The sequence below is a fragment of the Herpailurus yagouaroundi genome, unplaced genomic scaffold (assembly GCF_014898765.1).
Source record: "Herpailurus yagouaroundi ecotype Mexico unplaced genomic scaffold, PumYag 100, whole genome shotgun sequence".
Classification (NCBI taxonomy): Eukaryota; Metazoa; Chordata; class Mammalia; order Carnivora; family Felidae; genus Herpailurus; species Herpailurus yagouaroundi.
This window is the reverse complement of record NW_024412391.1, coordinates 46,305,942-46,328,316: the sequence shown is the minus strand read 5'-3', so window position 1 is coordinate 46,328,316 and position 22,375 is coordinate 46,305,942. Positions and strand designations below refer to the sequence as shown.

General features: G+C 34.9%; 1 protein-coding gene across 4 annotated transcripts in view; it reads left to right on the top strand.

The window, feature by feature from the left end:
* Positions 1-22,375, top strand: part of PALS2 (protein associated with LIN7 2, MAGUK p55 family member) — a 109,179-nt gene that overhangs the window by 54,023 nt on the left and 32,781 nt on the right. For all 4 annotated transcript variants that reach the window (XM_040472422.1, XM_040472421.1, XM_040472423.1 and 1 more), the window contains exons 3-5: positions 12,234-12,386; positions 16,258-16,410; positions 17,183-17,410. In XM_040472422.1, the coding sequence (XP_040328356.1) occupies positions 12,234-12,386; positions 16,258-16,410; positions 17,183-17,410 (534 nt within the window). The remainder of the gene's footprint in view (positions 1-12,233; positions 12,387-16,257; positions 16,411-17,182; positions 17,411-22,375) is intronic.

The window sequence follows — 22,375 nt, the reverse complement described above, 5'->3', positions numbered from 1 at the left end:
TCTGTCCCAAAAATAAATAAACGTTGAAAAAAAAAAAAGTTTTTTTTGACAGAATGACAAATGAAAGAGAATATTAATCGTAAATATAAAATGATATTGACTTTTAAGATGAGATAATAACCTTGTCTTGGGGGCATTTATAACCTGTATATAAGTGAAGTATGCTAAGATGATAGCCTAAAAGGAAGGAGAGACTTAATGAGTCAACTGTAAGATTCTTTTGTTGTTCAGGAAGTGATAAAAGTAATGGGTTATGATATATAAAAAGGGATGCATGCTGAAATATCTAGGGTAACCACCAAAAGTAAAGTTATAAGGATGAATAAAGTTCACCCCAGCCATAAGGAAGAAAAAAAATACTCTTGAATTACCCTCACAAGTTAGCAAAATATGGGATGGGGAGACAGACTGTCTTTAGACATGGGACAGCAGGCAGCATAGGACCATGATGCCTGACAGAAAGGAAACAAATGAAGTGAGCATTTTGAAACTGAGTTGAGTATAGTTTTCAGGCTGCAGTACAGCAAGGGGAAACACAACCAGCCAGTATTCTTCAGAGAGGTCAGGATCTGGGGAGATTGAAATGACTGACTGGAATCAGGGAGGAGGAAGCTGAACACAAAAAGGGCTCTAGAATCTGCCCTCAAATCTTTGGCTGAGTACTGACCTGTATATATATGAAGTAAGCCTCTAGAGTTAGAAGGAAGATCCCCTGGAAAGCACAGTAGGCCAAACAATTTCCAGAGATCACAAAGGATGGAGAATAGTTTGCATTCTCACCAGCCTGAGTGGAGAGTCCTCATACTACACAGTACATTGGGCAGAATTCACCCCAGTTTGTTGTAGCAGACCTATGAAACTAAAGCAAAATTAAACTAAAATTCAGTAGCAGAGTTATCTGAAAAATTACCAAATATCTGGAAATTAAACAGCATACTTTTAAATAGCCTTGGGTCAAAGCAGAAATAACAAAGAAACATTAAAAAAAACTATTTTGAATTGAATGAAAATGAAAATACATGTCAAAGCAATGCTTGGAGGAAAATGTCTAGTTAGAAGAGAATATATAAGTCAGTCATCTAAGTGATAAGTCACCTCCAAAAAATAGAAAAAGAACAAATTCAAAATAGGGACAAAGAAGTAAATAATGAAAATAAGTTTGAACGTATAAAAGACAAAAATAGAAAAAATCAATATAACTTTGAATATAACTGTAAAATAAGTAAACCTCTAGCTAGGCACACATTATAGTATCAGAAATGAAAAAGGACATCAGTACAAATCCAACAGATATTGCAAGAATAATATTATGAAGAACTTTATGACAATAGATATGACAACTTAGGTGAAATTGACTAGTTCCTTAAAAGATACAACTAAAACCTATGTAAGAATAGACAACCTGAATAGCCTTGTATTTATTTTTTTGAACTGAATATTTTCAGTTTGAAACCTTTCTCGAAGCTCCAGCCTAAATCGCTTCCCAATAATATTCTGTCAAACTTTTAAGGAAGAAGTAATACCAATTCTACTTGATTTCTTCCTCAAAGGAAGAGAAAGGAACATTTACTTTTATGAGGCTTATTGTTACGCTAATAGCAAAGCCAGCTAAAGACATTTCAAGAAAGGAAATATTCCATTAAGTGAGTTTTGGCTCAAAAATGCAAGACTGCCTTAACATTTGAAAACCAATAAATGTCAGCATTTTAATGATAACATAAAAAAAAATCATGTGATTATGTCACAGGAAAAGCATCTTACAAAATTGAACGTTAAAATCTTGATAAAACTTGGTAAATTTAAAAGGAAATTGCCTCAACCTGATAAAGGACATCTATTAAAAAAGAACCATAGTTAACATCATAATTCTTGGTGGAACATAGAATGCTGTCTTTCTGTGATCACTCCTGTTCAGCCTTCATTACTTCCATTCACTTCTATACCTGGAGGTACTAGCCAGTGGAAGGAACAGGCATACAGATTAAAGAGGAAAAAATAAACTATCTTTATTCAAGGATGACATTATTGTCTCTGTTGAAACCCTAAGAATCTACCAGAAGGGGGGGGGCGGCGAGGGGAAACACACCTTCTAGAACTAACAAGTGAGTTTAGCAAGGTCACAGGATACAAGATTGATCTACATAAATCAATTGTATTTTTATATACTAGCAATGAATCAGAAATTGTAAATTAAAGAAATAGTAAATGTAATAATGTGTGCTAGACCTGTACACTGGAAACTATAAAAAAAATGCTGAAATTAAAGGCATACATACATATACACATACAGGGTTTGGAAGGTTCATTTGTCTTTAACATGTCAGTTCTCCCCAAACTGATCTATAGAATCCCTATAATAGCAGTCAAAATTTCAGGCTGACATGATGATAGTGAAATTTATCAAGGACCTACCCTAACAAAAACAGTTTTAAAAAAGAACAAAATTTGATGTTCTCTACAACCTGATGTCCAGGATTACTGTTACCCTACAGTAAAGAAAACAGTGTAATATTGGTATAGATCAGTGGCATAGGTTAGAGCCCAGATAGAGACCAACACATGTATGGTCAACTGGTTTTTATTAATAATACCATGGTAATTCAATGAAGAAATGATAGTTCTTTAAATAAGTGTTGCTGGAACAATAGAATATTTATATGCAAAAAAATCAACAATATCTTATTCCTCACATTATATACAACAATTACCTCAAAACAAATCATAGATCTAAAAGTAAGAACTAAGATTTTAAAACATCTAAAAGAATACATAAAAACTTCGCAACTTTGGGTTAGAGAAAGACTTCATAGGTAAAACATAAAGAGCATGAAACATAATGAAAAATTTCATTAATTAGATTTTTATCAAAATTTTAAAATTTCCTCTTTAAGAGAATGAAACGGCTAACTACTGATTGGGGGGAAATATTTGCAAAATGTACACGGGCATACCTCATTTTCTTGTGCTTCTTTTTATTGCCCTTCACACATACTGTGGGTTTTCTAAAAACAAAAACAACAACAACAAAAAAAAATGAAGCTTTGTGGCAACCCTGCATTAAGCATATCTATTTGTATCATTTTTCCAACAGCATTTGTTTTCATGTCTCTGTATCACATTTTGGTAATTCTCAAGATATTTGCACTTTTTCATTATAATATTTGAATTGCTGCAGTCTCATGATAAACTTTTTAATGGATGAGGTGTTGCTTCTTATGGGTAAGCAAAGAAAGTGGTTTCTTGAGATGGGGTCTACTCCTGATGAAGATGCTGTGAAGATTGTTGAAATGACAGCAACAGATGATAATGCAATGGTGGGTGTGAGAGGATTAACTCTAAATTTTGTAAGAAGTTCTACTGTAGGGGAAAAACTGTCAAACAGAATCTCCTGTTACAAAAAAAAAAAAATCATTTGTAAAAGGAAGAGTCCATCAATGCAGTAGACTTCATTTTGTCTTATTTTAAGAAATTGCCACAGCTACCCAGACCTTCAGGAATACCACCCTGAGCAGTTAGCAGCCATCAGCATCGAGGTGTGAGTCTCTCAGCAAAAATATTATGACTCATCAAAAGCTCAGATGATGGTTAGTTTTTAGTGATAAGGTAACTTTTAATTAAGTTGGTATATACATTTTTTTTCAGACACAATGCTATTGCACACTTAATAGACTATAGTAACTTTATAAGCACCGGAACACCAAAAAATTCATTTGACTGGCTTTACTGCGATATTCTCTTTATTGCAATGTGATCTTTATTGTGGTAGTCTGGAACCGAACCCACAGTATCTCTGAAGTAGGCCTATATTATAAAAAGGAAGCTATTTGTTCATTGCTGTTAGTATTGCAAATAGCACAACTACTTTGGAAGACGCTTTGGCAGTTTCTTAGAAAGCTAACATGGTATTACCATACAATCCAGCAGCTGCACTCCTTTAATTTAAAAAAAAAAATTAGTGTTTATTTTTGAGAGTGTGTGTGTGCGCGCGCGAGGGGAGGAGGAGCAGAGAGAGAGAGACACACCAGAATCTGAAGCAGGCTCCAGGTTCTGAGCCGTCAGCACAGAGCCTGGTGCAGGGCTTGAACCCACAAACTGTGAGATCATGACCTGAGCCGAATTCAGACGCTTAACCAACTGAGCCACCCAGGTGCCCCAGTTGCACTCCTTGATAGTTACCCAAGTGAGTTGATAATTTATGTATACATAGAAATCTACATGTGAATGTTTATAGCGTCTTTATTCATAATTATCAAAACTTGAAAGCAAACCATGATGTCTTTAATAGCATAAAGTGTGATGTATCCATACAATGGAATATTATTCAGCAGTAAAAAGAATTGAACTATCAAGCTTCAAAAAAACTACAGAGGAACTTTAAATACATGTTGCTAGATGAAAGAAGCCAGTCTTAGAAGAGTATATACTGTATGATTCCAACTATATTACATCCTGGAAAAAGCAAAAGTTATAGAGACAATACAAAACAATCCATAGTTGCCAGGGTTTGGGAAAGTACAAGAGTGGGTGAGTAGGTGGAGCATGGAGCATTTTTAGGGCAGTGGAACTGTTATTCTATATGATACTGTAAACGTGCATAGATGACATTATGCATTTGTCAAAAACCATGGAACTATACAATATTAAGAATGGATCTCAATGTAAACTATAGGCTTTAGTTAGTATATCAAATTGACTTATAACAAACATATCACACTAATGCAAGGTGTGAATAAGGGAAACTAGGATGAGGCAGATACATGGAAATTCTCTGTACTTTCTTTTCAGTTTTTCTATTTAAAACTTTATTAGCTAAAGTGCATAGTGTACATTAGTGTTCATACTTTGTGTTGAATATGTCTGTCTGGGTTTTAATAACTGTATAATGACAAATTAAGGTTTTGTCCAGTTTTGGTATTAGAGTAATGCTCTCCTTGTAGAATGAATTAAGAAATTTTTCTTCGGCTTCCTGGAAGAGATTGTAGAGAATTGGTATAATTTCTTCCTTAAATGTGTGGTAGAATTTACCAGCAAACCCATGTGGGCCTGGTGCTTTCTGTTTGGGAAGGTTATTAATTATTGATATAATTTTTTAACAGATATAGGACTATTCAAGTTATCTATATTTCCTTTTGTGTGTTTTGTTGGATTGTGTATTTAAAGGAATCGATCCATTTCATGTAGGTTATCAAATTTCTGGGCTTAGAATTGTTCATATTATTCCTTTATTGATAGCGTCAGTAGTAATGGCCCCCCCTTTCATTTCTGTTATTAGTAAATCTCTGTCTTCTCTCTTTTTTCTTAGTTAAGCTGGAATTTTAATCTTTTCAAAGAACCAGCTTTTGGTTTCATTAACTTCTATTGATTTTCTCTTTTCAGTTGATTGATTTGTGCTTTAAATTTTTCTTTTCTTCTACTTTGTATTTAATTTGCTCTTTTTTGAGTTATGTTGTAAGGTGGATGTTTAGATTATTGATTTTAGGTCTTTTTTCTTTCCTAACTATGCATTCACTGCTATAAATTTCTCTTTAAATATGGCCTTTGCTGCATCCCCCCAAATTTGGTAAGTTTTATTTTCACTTGGTTGATATATTTGTAAATTTTTCTTAAGACTTCTTGGACCTGTGTATTGTCAGAAATGTGTTGCTTTGGGGGACCTGGGTGGCTCAGTCGGTTAAGCATCTGATCTCAGCTCAGGTCATGATCTCACTGTTTGTGAGTTCGAGCCCCACATCAGGCTCTGTACTGACAGCTCAGAGACTGGAGGCTGCTTCAGATTCTGTGTCTCCCTCCCTTTCTGCCCCACCCCCAATTGCGCTCTGTCTCTGTCTCTTAAAAATGAATAAACATTAAAAAAAAAAATGTTGCTTTGTCTCCAAGTGTTTCATGGGTTTCTGGCTGTTTTTCTATTACTGAGTTTCGATTTAATCCCATTGTGGTCTGAGAGCATACTCTATATAATTTTTATTCTTATAAACTTTTTAAGATGCGTTTTATGGCCCTTACTGTGGTCTGTCTTGGGAAATGATCCATGTGAGCTTGAGATAAATGTGTACTGTGTGCACTAGTATGTTCCCACCGGGGGGAAAAAAATGTGTGAGAGTGTCTGTCTTCTACCCTATTCTCACTAACATGGTATGTTACCAGAGTTTTTATCTTTGACAATCTGACAAAAAAAAAGAATATTGTATTATAATTTGCTTATACTTCTCATGAATGTGGCTGTGCATCTTTTTATATGTTTAAGAGTTTGAATTTCCTTTTCTGTGAATTTTTCATATTATTTGCTTATTTCTCTTAATGTGTTGATCTTTTTCTTATTGGTTTGTAGAAGTCCTTTATATATAAGGAAATTAACCCTTTGTCTATATTATGATTTGTAAGTATTTTAACCCTAGTTTTTCACTTGTTTTTTGACTTTGCTAATTTTTAACAAGAAATTTGAAATTTTAAATGTTAATTTTATTGGGCCTTTTTTGCTTAATTTATGGCTTTTCCAGATTTTGCAACATAAGTTAGAAAGGTCTTTCCCACTCAAAGATTATAAAAAGTATCTTTTATATTTTCTCTGAATACTGTTAAAGCCAAGCTTTAAAAAAAAAAAAACAAAAAAACGGTTTTTCTCATTTTTAAAAGCATAACAGATTCCCATTTCTAGTTATTTGACATCTGTGTGGTTCTCCTGATTCTACAGATACATCTAAGAATGGCTCAGCAATGTTATTTAGAAGCTCCCTGAGTACTTTGATATACAATTTATCTAACGTAAGAATTTGACCTCTTTGGTTAACTAAATTTCTGACAAGTTCTTTACTCATTAGAGAATTCAGTTCTAATTTATTTATACTTATTTCATCTTTGTTGTTCAAAACAAATCTCATTCTCTTTGATATAATGTATGCAGAAGCAAATTAGAAATTGCTTTCTATTCTCATTTCTACTTTCTGCTCAAATTCTTATTTATTTTTGACCATTTGTGGGCTTCTCTTGATCTTTCTTGTCCTAAATGTCTAGAATAGAAGAGGATAACTCTTTGACCACAGCCAAATTTATTTCTCATGTACTTAGCTTTTTTAGGAAATATTTAATGAGCAACTACCACGTACTTAGCCACGTTCAAAGAAGATAGAAACAAAATTTATGGGGCACATGGGTGGCTCAGTTAAACATCTGACTTCAGCTGTCAGGATCTCATGGTTCGTGGGTTCAAGCCTTGTTTTGGGCTCTGCGCTCACAGCATGGAGCCTGCTCCAGATCCCCTGTCTTCCTCTCTCTCTGTCTCTTCCCCACCTTATGCATGCATGTGCACGTGCTCTCTCCCTCTCTCCTAAAAATATAAATAAACATTTTAAAAATTTTATGGTATTTTGGTCCTTGCTTTTAAGGGAGAAAAGGTTACTACACAAAATGATAATAGTATTAGATACAATATAATAAATAGTAGTATTTGTCTCTTTATTATAGCCCACAGCTTCTGTTAGACTTTTTATTATTATTATTATTATTATTATTATTTGCTTGCAAGCATTGTTAGACTATGCCAATATAAAATACCTAAAAGTCCTGAAAGAACTTTTTCCTCTCTGTAGGTCATTTTTCTAAGATGCAGTGGTGAATAGGTTTCTCAGAACTGGACCTACCAGGTAGATTAGGCCATATTTGTGTCAACTCCAGGTGTTCTACAAAGCCAGTTGTGGCATGTTCTTTCAACCCTTGTGGCAAGTGGAATATATTTTTATTAAGTTATGCTCGTTTTTTTTTCTTTTTTTAATCTTTTTTAATTTTTAATGTTTATTTATTTTTGAGAGAGAGAGAGAGTGTGTGTGTGTGAGCGAGCAGTGAGGGGCAGAGAGAGAGGGAGACACAGAATCCGAAGCAGGCTGTAGGCCCTGAACTGTCAGCACAGAGCCCCTCGTAGGGCTCCAACCCAAGAACTGCAAGATCATGATCCGAGCTGAAGTCAGACGCTTAACCGACTAAGCCACCCAGGCACCCCTTCAATCTTTATTTTTGAGAACGCAAGCAGGGGGAAACAGAGAGAGAGGGAGACACAGAATCCAAAGCAGGCTCCAGGCTCTGAGCTGTCAGCACAGAGCCCATCGTGGGGCTTGAACCCACAAACAGTGAGATCATGACCTGAGCCACCTGGGTGCCCCAATTATGCTAGCTTTCTAATAATGCTTTTTCTTAAAGGAAACAAGACCCATTTATTCAAATAGCTAATGATTCATCTGTCCTTCTGGTCAGTTTTTAGTATTTCCTTTTTTTTTTTTTTTTTTTTTTTTTTTTTTTTTTTTTTTTTTTTTTGTTTTTTTTTTTTTTTTTTTTTTTTTTTTTTTTTTTTTTTTTTTTTTTTGGTTGGATTAGTTAAATTCAAGTTGGTACTTGCCTCTTAAAAGCTAGTAAATATATTCTGACTTTAAAATGAATAGAGGTCCCAGCTTCTTTCACAGTATCTTAGAGCTTAAAAATCTACGTAGTTAACAAATATGGACCTACACTTGCTTTCTTGGAAAAACTAAAGTTGATCTTGATAGCCCCAACTGTATTTCAGAAATGAGCTTTCCGGGGTGCCTGGGTGGCTTAGTTGGTTGAGCATCCGACTTCGGCTCAGGTCATGGTCTTGCAGTTCATGGGTTCAAGCTCTGCACTGTGCTCACTGCTGTCAGCGGAGAACCGCTTCACATCTCTGTCCACCTCTCTCTCTGCCCCTCCACCACTTGCGCTCTCTCTCAAAAATAAACATTACGAAAATATTTTTTAAGAAATTGGCTTTCTGTGTTAATATAATTACAGCTACAGTTTCACTAAAAAGCTTTTTTTCTGAGAATTTCTGTATTGTGTGGTGATATTCTTCTCCTACTACAGAACCAGTCTGTGCAGTTCATGTGAAAAAACCTTCAGGTATGTTTGTTTTTATAACATAATTCTGCCCTCCTACTTCCTCTTTCTTGTGGGTCTTTCCACATTCCCATGTGTCCTCACCCAATTTGGGAGCAGTAAGGTAGATGAACATAGAAACGAAGGGTTTATTAGAGTTCTCAAGTCAGTGATCATTTTGGTTTCTTTACTTGTCCCAGGGTCTTGAATTGATAATGTTACATAATCATAGGATGTTATAGAAAATATACTGACTTACTACCTAAAAACTGTAAGCCAGTCATTATCTGTTTTCCTGGAGAAATAGGTGGTGTTTTTATACCTCTTATTTGGAGTACAAAGGGTACAGGTTGAAGGGGTGGGTTTTATTCTGAACCATAGGAGTATAAAATAACTATGAGGATAGATGTAGTAGAACATAATTAACACCACATCTGGACTAGAAAAACATGCTAAGAAGCAGCAACTCTACTAGCAGTCAATGAGAGCATATCTCACACAGTTAAAATGAGTTAGAATGATACATCATATAGTAGATGGAATAATTAACCACAGTGGCTGTCTATATAGTGATCAAGTCAGATATGCCTTGATACTAGACTACCTGACTTCCACTTATCAGTAGTATGAATTCAAGCAAATCACTTTATCTTACTTTGCATGAGTGTTTATAAGGTGAAGATAATAACACATCTATCTTTGTTTGATATACACATATACACACACTCATTCACTCACACAGCACTGAGAACATGGTGTCTCTCTCCCTCCCTCCCTCACATACACACACACACACACACACAGCCCTCAATAAATGTTAAGCTTCTTTCCTTTTTTTTTGCTTAAACTTTCTTATACTACCATAAGAGGTTAAACAAGGTTAGCAAGGTTAATGATGCTAATTCAGTATTTGTTAACAGCGAATATTTGTATTAAAGTAATAAGCAAGTCTAGTTTGTTTTGTAAGAGTTAGCTAGTTATGTCTGTTATTTTAGTTTTTTTCCAATGGTCATAATCATTTTTATGATACATATTGAGTGTCCTCATCATCTTATCCTTATTAGGCTTGTGTTATGCTTTCAGAAAATTACAAATTTATCCATTCCATTCTTTGTGACGTTTTCTAATCTTAATTTTTTTATCTATTTTTTTCTTATCCAAATGTAATAGAAACTGCTTTCTGTAAATTACACTTGGTCTTTTGACATTTTTCTTCGTTTAATAACTTATAATTTCTTCTGTCTTCATATGACTTAAATTTCTTCCTCTGAGGTATTTCTTAGAAATGTTGCTTAATATATGTCCGCCTCTTCTACTTAAGCTCTTACTTCACTCTTGTGAGTCACTTAGAGGAAATACATTTAAATGAAAAAAATTGCTGGGGCGCCTGGGTGGCGCAGTCGGTTAAGTGTCCGACTTCAGCCAGGTCACGATCTCGCAGTCCGTGAGTTCGAGCCCCGCGTCGGGCTCTGGGCTGATGGCTCAGAGCCTGGAGCCTGTTTCCGATTCTGTGTCTCCCTCTCTCTCTGCCCCTCCCCCGTTCATGCTCTGTCTCTCTCTGTCCCAAAAATAAATAAACGTTGAAAAAAAAATTAAAAAAAAAAAGAAAAAAATTGCATTTTAAAAATTAGAATCTGTATTTGTCTTTGAAGGATCCACTCTGTGGTAACAATAACAGCTGAAGTATTATAGGTGCAGATAAAGCTTAACCGATACTGTTACCACTTGAAACTTGGATTTTTCCTGAGTACTTAGAGAAATTGATCTTAAAATATTAAATATAAGGTTTGTGATCTTACATCGTTTCATTTATACATTAAATCTTAACAGTTATGCTCTGCTTTGTCTTCAAAATCAGACAGCAACCATTTATCAGAAAAACAAAGAGCAATTAAAAGAGAGAGAATGCCGGGCACCTGGGTGGCTCAGTCTGTTGAGCATCTGACTCTTGGTTTCGGCTCAGGTCATGATTTCACAGTTTGTGGGTTTGAGCCCTACACTGGGCTCTGTGTTGATGACGCAGAGCCTGTTTGGGATGCTTTCTCTCTCCTCTCTGCACCGTCCCTACTCACTCTTTCTGTCTCAAAATAAATAAATAAACATTTTTAAAAAATAGAGAATATTTAGCATTCATTTCCAGTTTGAATTTTTTTTTTTTTTTGGAAAGCGATTTTGCAAGTGTGCAAGCAGGGGAGGGGGTCAGAGGGAGTAAGGTTAGGGAAGGAGGGAGAGACGATGAGAGAATCTTAAGCAGGCTCCAGGCTTAGTGTGGAGCCCAGCGAGGGCTTGATCCCAAGATCCTGGGATCGTGACCTGAGCTGAACTAAAGAGTCAGAGGCTCATCTGACTGAGCATTCCAGGTGCCCCTCCAGTTTGAATTTAAAACTCTGCTTTACCCTCACTATTGAAACCTACTTATTTTCTGTGACAGTGTGATTCACAGTCCATTTTGCATGGAAAAGATTGTAAGATTAAAAAAAAAAAAAAAAAAGGCAACTTAATACAGAAATATGAGAGGGTCACCCCCCTAACAAAAATCATACAGTCTTTCAAGGTCCAGTTCAAGAGCTACCTTCCCTGAATTGACACTATTTTGCTGATTTTCAAAGTTGGAAAATGGTAGCTTTAGGATTCTGGTGCTCCCAGAATGGTTTTTATTATTTTTTAATGACAGTCCATATAATGATTATATTCCTTTTTTTTTGTTTTTATTTATAATTTATTTTCATAAAGCATATGCAGTATCATCTAGAGTTTGAGCCTAGATAAGAAAGTCATGAGGAATTTATATTGGCTAGAAAATGTTTTTTAAATTGTCATTTGACCTATTCAGTTTTTTCTTTTTCCTTTTTTTAAAAAATTAAAAGAAAAACATTTTTTAATGTTTATTTGAGAGAGAGAGAGAGAAAGAAAGAAAACATGAGTGGGGAGGGGCAGAGAGAGAGGGAGACACAGAATCTGAGGCAGGCTCCAGGCTTTGAGCTTTCAGCACAGAGCCCGACACATGGCTGGAACTCATGAACCATGAGATCGTGACCTGAGCCACAGGTGGACACTCAATGGATTGAGCCACCCAGGCTCCCCATACCTACTCAGTTTTTCATGGTTTAATTAAAAAAAGTTTTCCATGACTTTTAGGTTAGGAATAGAAGCCAAGATTTATTATACTGCATGATAACATTTACTACAGAATCTATATATTGCCTCTGATTGGACTATTCAATTTGGTTTCAATGAACCAAACCTTGGAATAACAGTTTTTAAAACATTCTTTTTGAAAAAGAAATCAAGAAGAAAACCATGGTCTGGAGCAAGACAATGTGTGTTATGACTTTAATATACGGTTATCTTTTCAGGCTCATGAGAGGCTAGAAGATTCAAAACTAGAAGCTGTCAGTGACAATAACTTAGAATTAGTCAATGAAATTCTTGAAGATATCACTCCTTTAATAAATGTGGATGAAAATGTGGCAGAACTGGTTGGTATACTCAAAGAGCCTCACTTCCAGGTAAACTTTGCTTATTATTCTTCTTCCCAAGTCCCCCAAAGTATTCTCTTTTAATAGTTAAGTTCCAGCTTAAGGTGATATATTTAAGATTTTTTAGAGCCATATTTTGTAAATATGTGAATTCCAACTTAGGTATTTTACTACCCTGATATACTGAGGATACAAAAACAGACACACATAACTAAAACACAGTACATAAATGTATAGCAAAAAGACATCAGAATGGATTTTCCTTTGTGTAATTGAAACCAGCCTTGATTCACCATCAGAACGCATGCTAAAGATGTTTTTCTTACTGTGATAATGGATTTTTATTCCTCACTACCAGTTTCACAGCCTTCCTTGTTAAAGCTGTTGCAGTATTGCTTCTGAGACTGAGATGCAATCGATGACCTTGGAATAAGAGAGGACTGTGTAAGAATAGAAACTTATCCATAGCATATCCTCCACAGGTGCAAAAAAATAAATACAATTGAAGCATTGGCCTGTATCAGTGAAGAGTTAACCTGTTTAACAAAGAGTCAGTTTCAGAAGAGAAAGGGAAGGAGGCGGGGAGGTTTCTTATAAACCCATAATTAAGTGTGGTATTGAGACATTGTTCGAAAAATAAATGAATAGAAGAGAATAAAAATCCCAGAAATCTATCCACATATATACGGCAGCTTGATTTATGACAGATACTGCATTTTAGGGGAGAAAGAATGGACCGTTCAATAAGTGGTGCTGGAATAGAAGAATAAAGTGTCACCTGCTTTCACTGCAAATCTTTTTTTTTTTTTTTTTCCAACGTTTATTTATTTTTGGGACAGAGAGAGACAGAGCATGAACGGGGGAGGGGCAGAGAAAGAGGAAGACACAGAATCGGAAACAGGCTCCAGGCTCTGAGCCATCAGCCCAGAGCCTGACGCGGGGCTCGAACTCCCGGACCGCGAGATCGTGACCTGGCTGAAGTCGGACGCCTAACCGACTGCGCCACCCAGGCACCCCTCACTGCAAATCTTAACATTGAAAATCAAATGGCAAAACCCCTTTGGTTTTTCTCAGGAACTTTCTATGACCCTTCAACAATGTGGCTGCAAAATATGAAGGTTGATAGTGAAATGATTTCTCCATGAATCAGGATCTTAAGTACAAAAAAAAAAAAAAGACAGCCTTTGGAGACATCTTATGTTGGTACTAGTTGATTAAGGTCTTATAAGTCAGAGTGAACTATTTGGACCTTATCCTGAGAACAGTGGGAAACCATGAGAAGGGAAAAAAGAGGAGTATGTAAGGATTTTTATGGGTTAAAACTTGAAAATCCTTATTCAAGTTTTGACCCATAAAATCAACAGGACTTGGTGATTGGTTACATGTGGTGTAGTTGCAGAAGAGGGATGTGGGAAGTTGACAAGGGTAAGATTTCTGAAAAATAATTGGTGGCCCTCACTGAGATGAGGAACACTCTAGAAGAAACTGACATGTTAATGTTAAGGTAACTGGCCATGTTAAGTTTGTGATATCTCAAGCATCTGGTAGAGCTTTCAGGCATGCTATATATTTTTCATAAATATATAAAATTTATAAAATATATATATTTCATATATATTTAATAAATATATAAAATTTAATAAATGAATTTATATAAAGTTCAATAAATATAATTAGAAAATACAAGCAAAAATTTTTAAATTAAGACATTGCGTTCTTAGTACCCAGAACACTACTGTACTATTCTAGTGCATATTCCTCCATACTTTTTCTGTGCATATACATACGTATTTTTTTCTTTAGTGATTGAGATCCTTTTGCACAAGGTATTTTATAACTTACCTTTTTTTTTCCAGTCATTAATTTCCACTTTTCCATTTCAGTGAATCTTTATTTCATGTAATATGCATATTCTATTCATCTCCATTTGACAACAAAATATTCTTTACAGCTGGTTGTACTTATGGGTTTCCAACCTAGACCCATGTTTGCCATTTGATTGGACCATCTATTCTCCCTTGATTATGATGCTGACCTCTTAAGAGACCAGGCCACTGCCCTCCAGAATATCCCACTGTCTGGATGAGTCTGGTAGTCTCTTTGCTGTGTTGCTTACTTATCCCTTCTATTTCCTGTAAATAGAAGTTCTAAAAGGTTGATGATTCAAGTTAATTATTTGGAATTAGAATGCATCATTAGTGATGTGATGCAACATGAATTAAACTACATCAGAAGATGTGTGACACCTAGTTAGCCCACCATTATTAATGCTGAGATTGGTCCCTTGATTAAAGGCAAAGACAGTCTAATCCTTCTTTTGAAATATTCTTCACTAGGACATAATCTAGTGTGTTATTATTCTAGCATTATACAAATGCTATTTCTTGTCCAACCATTTATCTACTTATCAACACAAATTAATGCTTGCCTGAATCAGTATTTTCATTAGAGGCTTCAAAATGACATTTTTCTGTTTCACTCATTTTATATTTTATAGCTGGTATTCTTGTATAAAGAGTAGAGTGTTTCCTTTTCAACTGGGTTATTTGCTTATCACATAATGCATTTCATAAAAGAGAAGTGCCTGATCCTTCCCTTCACCAATTTTCAAAGTAAAGAATTGTTTAAAATAGCAGTCTTGAATGGTAACAGATGAGTTTTTCAGTCCTTCTGTTTTTGAAATAGGATTGTGCAATTACAGATTTTTCATTAATTCAGTATGTTTCAATATTCTACAGTCCTTACTCTTTTTGATTTTGAGGTTATCATGACTTTGGCTAGTTGTGGACAAATTTTTAGTCTATGAATCTGAAGCTCATGAGAGTTCTGGAAGTAATCAATGTGTAAGTAGTGGTGCAGTCACAGGAGTAGATAATATTACCTAAGAAGAGGGCAAAGGATGAAAACTAAACAGCCCAGGTTAGAGGTTTCAGCACCTTCTAGCTTTTATAAGAATAATCTTTACATGTGGATTAGTGAATTTTTCTTTTGGAAATTTTCTTTAGTCACTTACCGCATATTTTCATGAAATGACCAGAAATTACCAATTAAACTCATATCCTGATTGCTTCTATTCTGAATCTGTTGACATTTTCTTCCTTCTTTCTATTTTGATTTGTCTTTGAACTTGCATTGCATCCACTCACAAAAATAACTTTTTAGCTCAGTTTTATGTTGGGTATACACAATTATAGTATAAATGAAAAACTAAAATAAATACACAAAAAATTGTAAGAAATTCCTAGAAAGCTAGATCAAAGTCATCCTTTATGATAGCACATAGTAAATGTAGGAGGTAAAATTATATTCAGGACCATTACTAGCTCATTAGTTTTTTTTTTCCCTTAAAATATATGTTTTACAGACTAAGCCTTTCTCAGTAATAGAACATCTCTTATCACTGATGTGCAAATATTTATCCATTTTCTATTGGATATGTTTTTAGCAGACATTTTGTTCCTGTAAAGAATTAATATAACAATTTTAGAGTAAAAATGAGGGTCTGTACCATTTGAATTTGTATGATACCTAATAAACAGGGATTGATGATAAATAATGATGATATTGCTGATGACAGTGGCAGCAGTGAAAGCCAGTGCCTTCAGTGCACCTCACTTTGAAGACTAGGTTCAGTTTCCTCTGAACATTTTTTTTTAAAAAATCATAAAACTCTGTCAATCTCTCCAAATCTTTTAAAACAAGGAATATAATACTATTTATGTTACTGAAACTATTTATATTTCTTTAAAAGGTTCTGTTGCCTTGGATTTAACTCATATTTTAGAATTTAATAATGTGTGCCTCGGAATATTTTAGCACTCCACTGGGATAATTAACTTTTTATTTTTTAATAACATTCCATCAATAACCAATAACCACAGGCTGTTTTGAATCCTTATAGTCACTCTTGGAGGCCCATGATATTGTGGCATCAAAATGTTATGATTCACCTCCATCAAGCCCAGAAATGAATAATTCTTCTATCAATAATCAGTTATTACCAGTAGATGCCATTCGTATTCTTGGTATTCACAAAAGAGCTGGGGAGCCATTGGTGAGTAGATATATCAATGCCTTTTAAAATTTGAAATCTGACATATTTGTGGCTTATTCACTATCTCATTTTTTTCTTTTTCCTAATTTGTATTACTATGAAAATTTTAATTCATGTTTATCTGTTTTATCAGTGTTTTTTGGCTTGTATATAAATACACAACTGATGCTCTCTCAACTTAATATAGCATACAAAATTAAACAAAAAAAAAAAGTTAAACTGAATAGAGGCCAGAAGTTTGCTAATGGGCAGCAAAAATTACAGGAGATAACGATACTCCATTTCTTCCTATACCTTTTGAAGAAATGAACTCAAGTTGCCTGCTAATTATAGTATCAAAATACAGAAGAAAGTTATTAAAAAGTGAAGGCATTGGGGCACCTGGGTGGCTCAGTCGGTTAAGTGTTTGACTTGAGCTCAGGTCATGATCTCACAGTTCGTGAGTTCAAACCCCACATCTGGCTCTGTGCTGACAGCTCAGAGCCTGGAGCCTGCTTTGGCTTCTATGTCTCCCTCTCTCTTTGCCCCTCCTCCACTCATGCTCTCTCGCTCTCTCTCTCTCTCTCTCTCTCTCTCTCTCTCAAAAATAAGTAAACATTAAAAAAATATTTAAGAAAATAGGATATTGGGAGAGGAGAGAACATGGGAAAAAATGGGAACAATTCACTCACCTACTTTTAGTATTAGTTTTTTCTATACATATTCATGAATATTTAAGATTTCTTCCTGATAATATAAAATCAGTGATAATTCTGTTTTTTATTTCCTTTAGGGTGTAACATTTAGGGTCGAAAATAATGACCTGGTAATTGCCCGAATCCTTCATGGGGGAATGATAGATCGACAAGGTCTGCTTCATGTGGGAGACATCATTAAAGAAGTCAATGGCCATGAGGTTGGAAACAATCCAAAGGAATTACAAGAATTATTGAAAAATATTAGTGGAAGTGTCACCCTAAAAATTTTACCAAGCTATAGAGATACCATAACTCCTCAACAGGTTAGCAATAAAATTCTTGGTAATATTAAGAATACTTTCATTTCTTTAATCACACTGTTGGGTATAACTGCCACTTGCTACTTTTTTTTGCTAAAGAGAAAACTATGATTTCCATGTTCTGAATTGCCTTATTTTGTCAGGAGTGAATTTTTGAATTTTTAAATTTTTAAACAATTAACACTATCTTATTATAAAGGAAGGATAAAGAAATGTCTTTGTGAGCACTATGAACCTTAGTGTTATAAAATCTATGGCTCAGTATCAGAAAAATCATGAAGCCTTTTAGTCATTAATCTAGCAAACATTTTTGATACCTGTCATGTTCTGGGCATTGTATCAGGCCCTGTGAGAGGATAAGATATAGCTCCAATTAGCTCTTGCTTAGTATTCATGTGATGGGCTAAATTGGGAATGTGGCCAGAAAGAGAGGATGGGTATAGATTGAGAAAAACCTTGAATACGTGGTTTGTACACATTTGACCTGATTTTTATAACTAACTTTTAGGTGAACTAGATTATTGAACAGGGGAACGTTTTAATGACACTTTTCATCTAACTTCATCATGTTAAGTGAACTTCCAAACGGAGAGAAATGATATCGTGTAACCCAGAAGCAGAATTTTAGAGATGTGAGGAGGTGATTTGTGAGAGACAACTCTAATGGAAAGTTAATACTGAGTTCAAATACCAATGCTGCCACTTACTAGCTTAGCCTCTCTCGTGCTTGGTTGTCTCATGTATGTAGTTAGGGATAATATTTATTTTCTCAAAAGATATTATGAGGATTAAATGAGTTAATTCATACTTCATACTCTCATAGCCGTGCCTGGCACATAGCGCTCAACACATAGCTACTGCTATTGTTGTGATGGTGATGATGAGGTAGTGGTGGTGTAATAGAATTGTAGAGAAAGAAAAGTAAAAATGTGATTGCAGAAAAATATTTGGCAGTCATGGTGGGGTGTTGGAACTGAGGAGATTTTCAAACCTAGATAATATAGACATAGGAAATATCTATCCATGTTTCAGATTGATGCCTTTAATTTTTCAACTTTATTCCACAAATTTATTGTTTCATGAGTAAGTGAAGTTGTAAGTTTTTACGTAAGATACTGCCAATGGTCTTATTTTCAATATGAGAACTTAAAAGTCTATATAATTCTTTGAAATATATGGATAACATGTTAAATACCTGTTATACATTGTTCATTGAAGGATAGGATAGCTCTGAGTTCTCCCAGAGGTAAGCATGCTAACCTTTACAACTCCAGGCTTTATTTAGGCCTCACTGGTTGCAAGAACTCATGAACTTTGGATGCTCTCCCTTTCCAAGCCAGTTGCTCCAGGGATTCATTTTCCCCATGTGCTTCCCTGTGTGCTTGTCTGTCTCTTCCCTCCTCCATGACCACAGCTCCCTCCCCATCGCAGTGGCCAGGATCCTTTTCTCTCCAGGTCTTGTCTCCATACTTCCTACCTTCTTCACTGTGGCCTCTTCTCTACCTTTAGTTGTGGAATTTGTTCTGCCACTCTTCAGGTAGATTTCTGGTGTATTTAGGATGATTTGATAGTTATGTAGTTGTATTCGTAGGATAAGGCAAGCCTAGGGACCTCCTACTCCTCCACCATCCTCCTTCAATAGGATAGAATATTTAGTCATGGATTTTATTATGTATATTTGACTTCTGAAAATAAATAGGTTTGTCATGAACTTTGGTTGAGGTGAAGGTAGAGACCTTGTCTTCAGAGAAAAGAATCATGAAAAGAAATGGGTATTTGAAATTAGACATTTCACATCAGTAGTACCTCTCAGACCACCTGCATTTCTCAACTGGCACATTTCCTTTTGGACCTGAGTAGTATGGAAAAGTAGAATCTAAGATTTATTTATTATTTTTATTGTGTTGTGATAGGAATATTATCTTTCCCTCCCTGTGGTTTAAATTAAACCAGGAATCTTCCCAGTTTACCAAGGCTGTCCTGGATTTTTACAGGCAAGATAAATTTTTATAATATTGTTACATGTTAGCACTTTGGCTCAAATTCCTTTGTAGATTCTGCACCTTGTGAACTGATCTGAATAGTGTGAAGTGCCAGTATATTTAGTCCCGTCTTAGGCATAAATTTATCCCCATCCCATGCTTTCTCAAACTCTTTTACTAGCCTTTAGAACTGGGAGAAAAGATTTAATGGGTTAGGAGAGGTCATCCAAGCCTGAGGCAGTTCTTGGGCCTATCCTAGGATAAAAAAGAAAAGAGACTATAATATGAAGGCTTCCAAAGGAGAGCTAAATAAAACATGTTTGAAGTGAGTAAGGAAATGATTACTAATTATGTTGGAACAAAAGGCATTACCAGTGCCTCTCCTGAGCAAACCATGGTCATCTTTCCTAAGAAAAGTTATGGAGAGGCAAGAGAATTTAGCCTCTTCAACTCTTTCAATAGAAGCTTCATCATGTAGTCCTGGTGGGCCTATCTTAACTCTTCCTCTGAACTGCTGTGACAGCAAAGGGAAGCCAGGAGCTCCCTCTCCCTGGTGGTGTGTTTCAAAGCATGAGCAGTAGATCATTTTTATCAGAATCATTTGAGGTGCTTATTAAAAATCCAAAATTTTTCATTAGGCCTGAGGATCTATAATTTTAAATTTGAGACCAAGGTGAATTAGAAGTTGTAGCTAATTCTGAAGTTCTTCGACTTATGTAAAATGGGTTTGTTCCGAAAGGCTGTTCATAATTCCATTTGTTCATTAAAGCCAAACTGATAGGAATTCTCTTATTCATCTTTGAGGCCACCATGAGCTAGGTACCAAAAATATAAGAAAATAAATTCTGGTTCCATTTCACTCAAGGATATGCATGTAAAATTTTTCAACAAAGTATTAGCAAATGAAATTTCATGATGTATAAAAAGATAACAGGATATGTCCAAGTTGGATTTGTCCCATGTGTGATAGGATGGTTTCATACTGGAAATCAATATGTGTAACCAAGCACATTAGCAGATTTAAAGAGAAAAACCTCAGTGCAGAATTTGATAAAATTTAATACATATTCATGATGTTTTTTAAAAGGATAAGTAAATTGAGAACAAAAGGGAAGTTCCTTAATCTTAATTTTTAAAATACACTAGATAAAATACTATTCTGGATAGGTAAATATTAGAATCATTCTCTTTAATATCAGGAACTGAAATCTCAGCTGGTCTGCCTAAGACCATTTGGGTGCAACCCCATTCCCCCACAAAGCCTCATTTCTACTCCAACAAGATGTAAGAACCTATCATAAACTAAGAGAAGCTTGCAGACATCAGACATTATTATGCAGTGGTAAAAAAGAACTGCCCTGAGATGGTATACAGAGTAACAGATGACATAACAAATATCTGTTATAATAAGTGATATCATTTTTCAGTTCTTCTTAAAGAAACTAAGAATAAACAGTATCTCTGATATTAAGGAGGTAAGTATATTTGCAGACTAGGGAATGGTTATCTACTTTAATAATCCTAATGTTCAGACATTTCTAGAAGCAAACATTTTTACCATTACCAGCCGTGTCAAGACATAGCAGCTGACAGAAATGCCACCCAGCTTCTTAGACCAGTGTGGTATTGCAAAGCTTAAGGACACCGCAGTGGCTGGATGGAAAAGCACCATTTGCTATTGGGGAGAAGGGTGATCTTGTTCAGGATTTTGATGAGGCTTCCAGTAATTAGGCAAACAATTGACTAAATTTATGTAAAAAAATAATAAAGCTTCAATAATTTTGACTGCTTTAAAAATTTTTGTTTAGGATGAATATATATAATGTTGAAGTATAGAAACCTATAGTATTTTAAATTCTGCTTTTTAATTATTGCTTATATGCCATTATTTGTTTGTAGTTAGTTAAGTCAAAGAAGCCAGAATATGAAGTTTAAAAGAATGATTAATAAAGTCTTTACCTAGTTAAAAAAGTAAGAACTAGGAGAAGGATGTTCACTAACACTACTTCTATTTAATATTTTATTGAGAGTTTCATAAGCACAAAAAGACAAATTATAGAAGCAAGAAATTTGGAAAGGAGAAAATAAAACTTCATATTTTTAAGTAGCATGATTTTTTTTTTGCAAAGAACACCCCAAGACTATAAATTATTAGAAATAAGAGTTTAGCAAAATATTTGAAAATAAGATTAATATACAAAAGTCACCTCTATTTCTGTATGTCATCAACAAACATCAAGAAATGTAACTAAGACAAACATTGTTTACAGCAGAGTCAGAGAATGTCACATTTATGTCTAGGAATAAATCTAACAAAAATATTCAAGGCCCCTACACACACACACACACACACACAAATTGTGACGAATTATTATATCATCCTAAGTAAATATATCCTGTTCACGGGCAGGAATACAGTATTGTGAACATAGCAGTTTTTCTCAAAATCTTTTAGATTCAGTGAAATTCAATACAAATTCCAATAAGCTTGTTCTTGATATTTAATAAGATGAATAGTCAAGACACTTTTGAGGCAGAAAAGCAGGAATGTAGCATTACTCATATGTAGAAATTAAGTATCATTGTATTATTGGCATAGGAACAGATAGAATGATCACTGGAATAAAGAGTTCAGAAAGAGAGGTAACACATGTACTACTTTGATGATGTATCTTTCAGTGAGGAGAGACTATTCAGTGGATGAAACTGGTTATTAAATGTGGATAATGTATCAAGTTGTGTTCCTGTCAATTTACATACACAAATCAAGTAAAAGGACACAGTATCGGTGAACATATGAAGAGATACTAAAAATCACAGTGTAAAATACCATTTTATACCATTCAGTTGGCAAGAACATACATGTGATTCTACAGTATCTCTTCTACACTGCTAGTGGCAGTGTAAATTGGTATAAGCACACTGGGTAGGGGAAAGTTCAGCATTATCAGAGTTGAGTGTTCACATATATCAAAATGAACTCCTA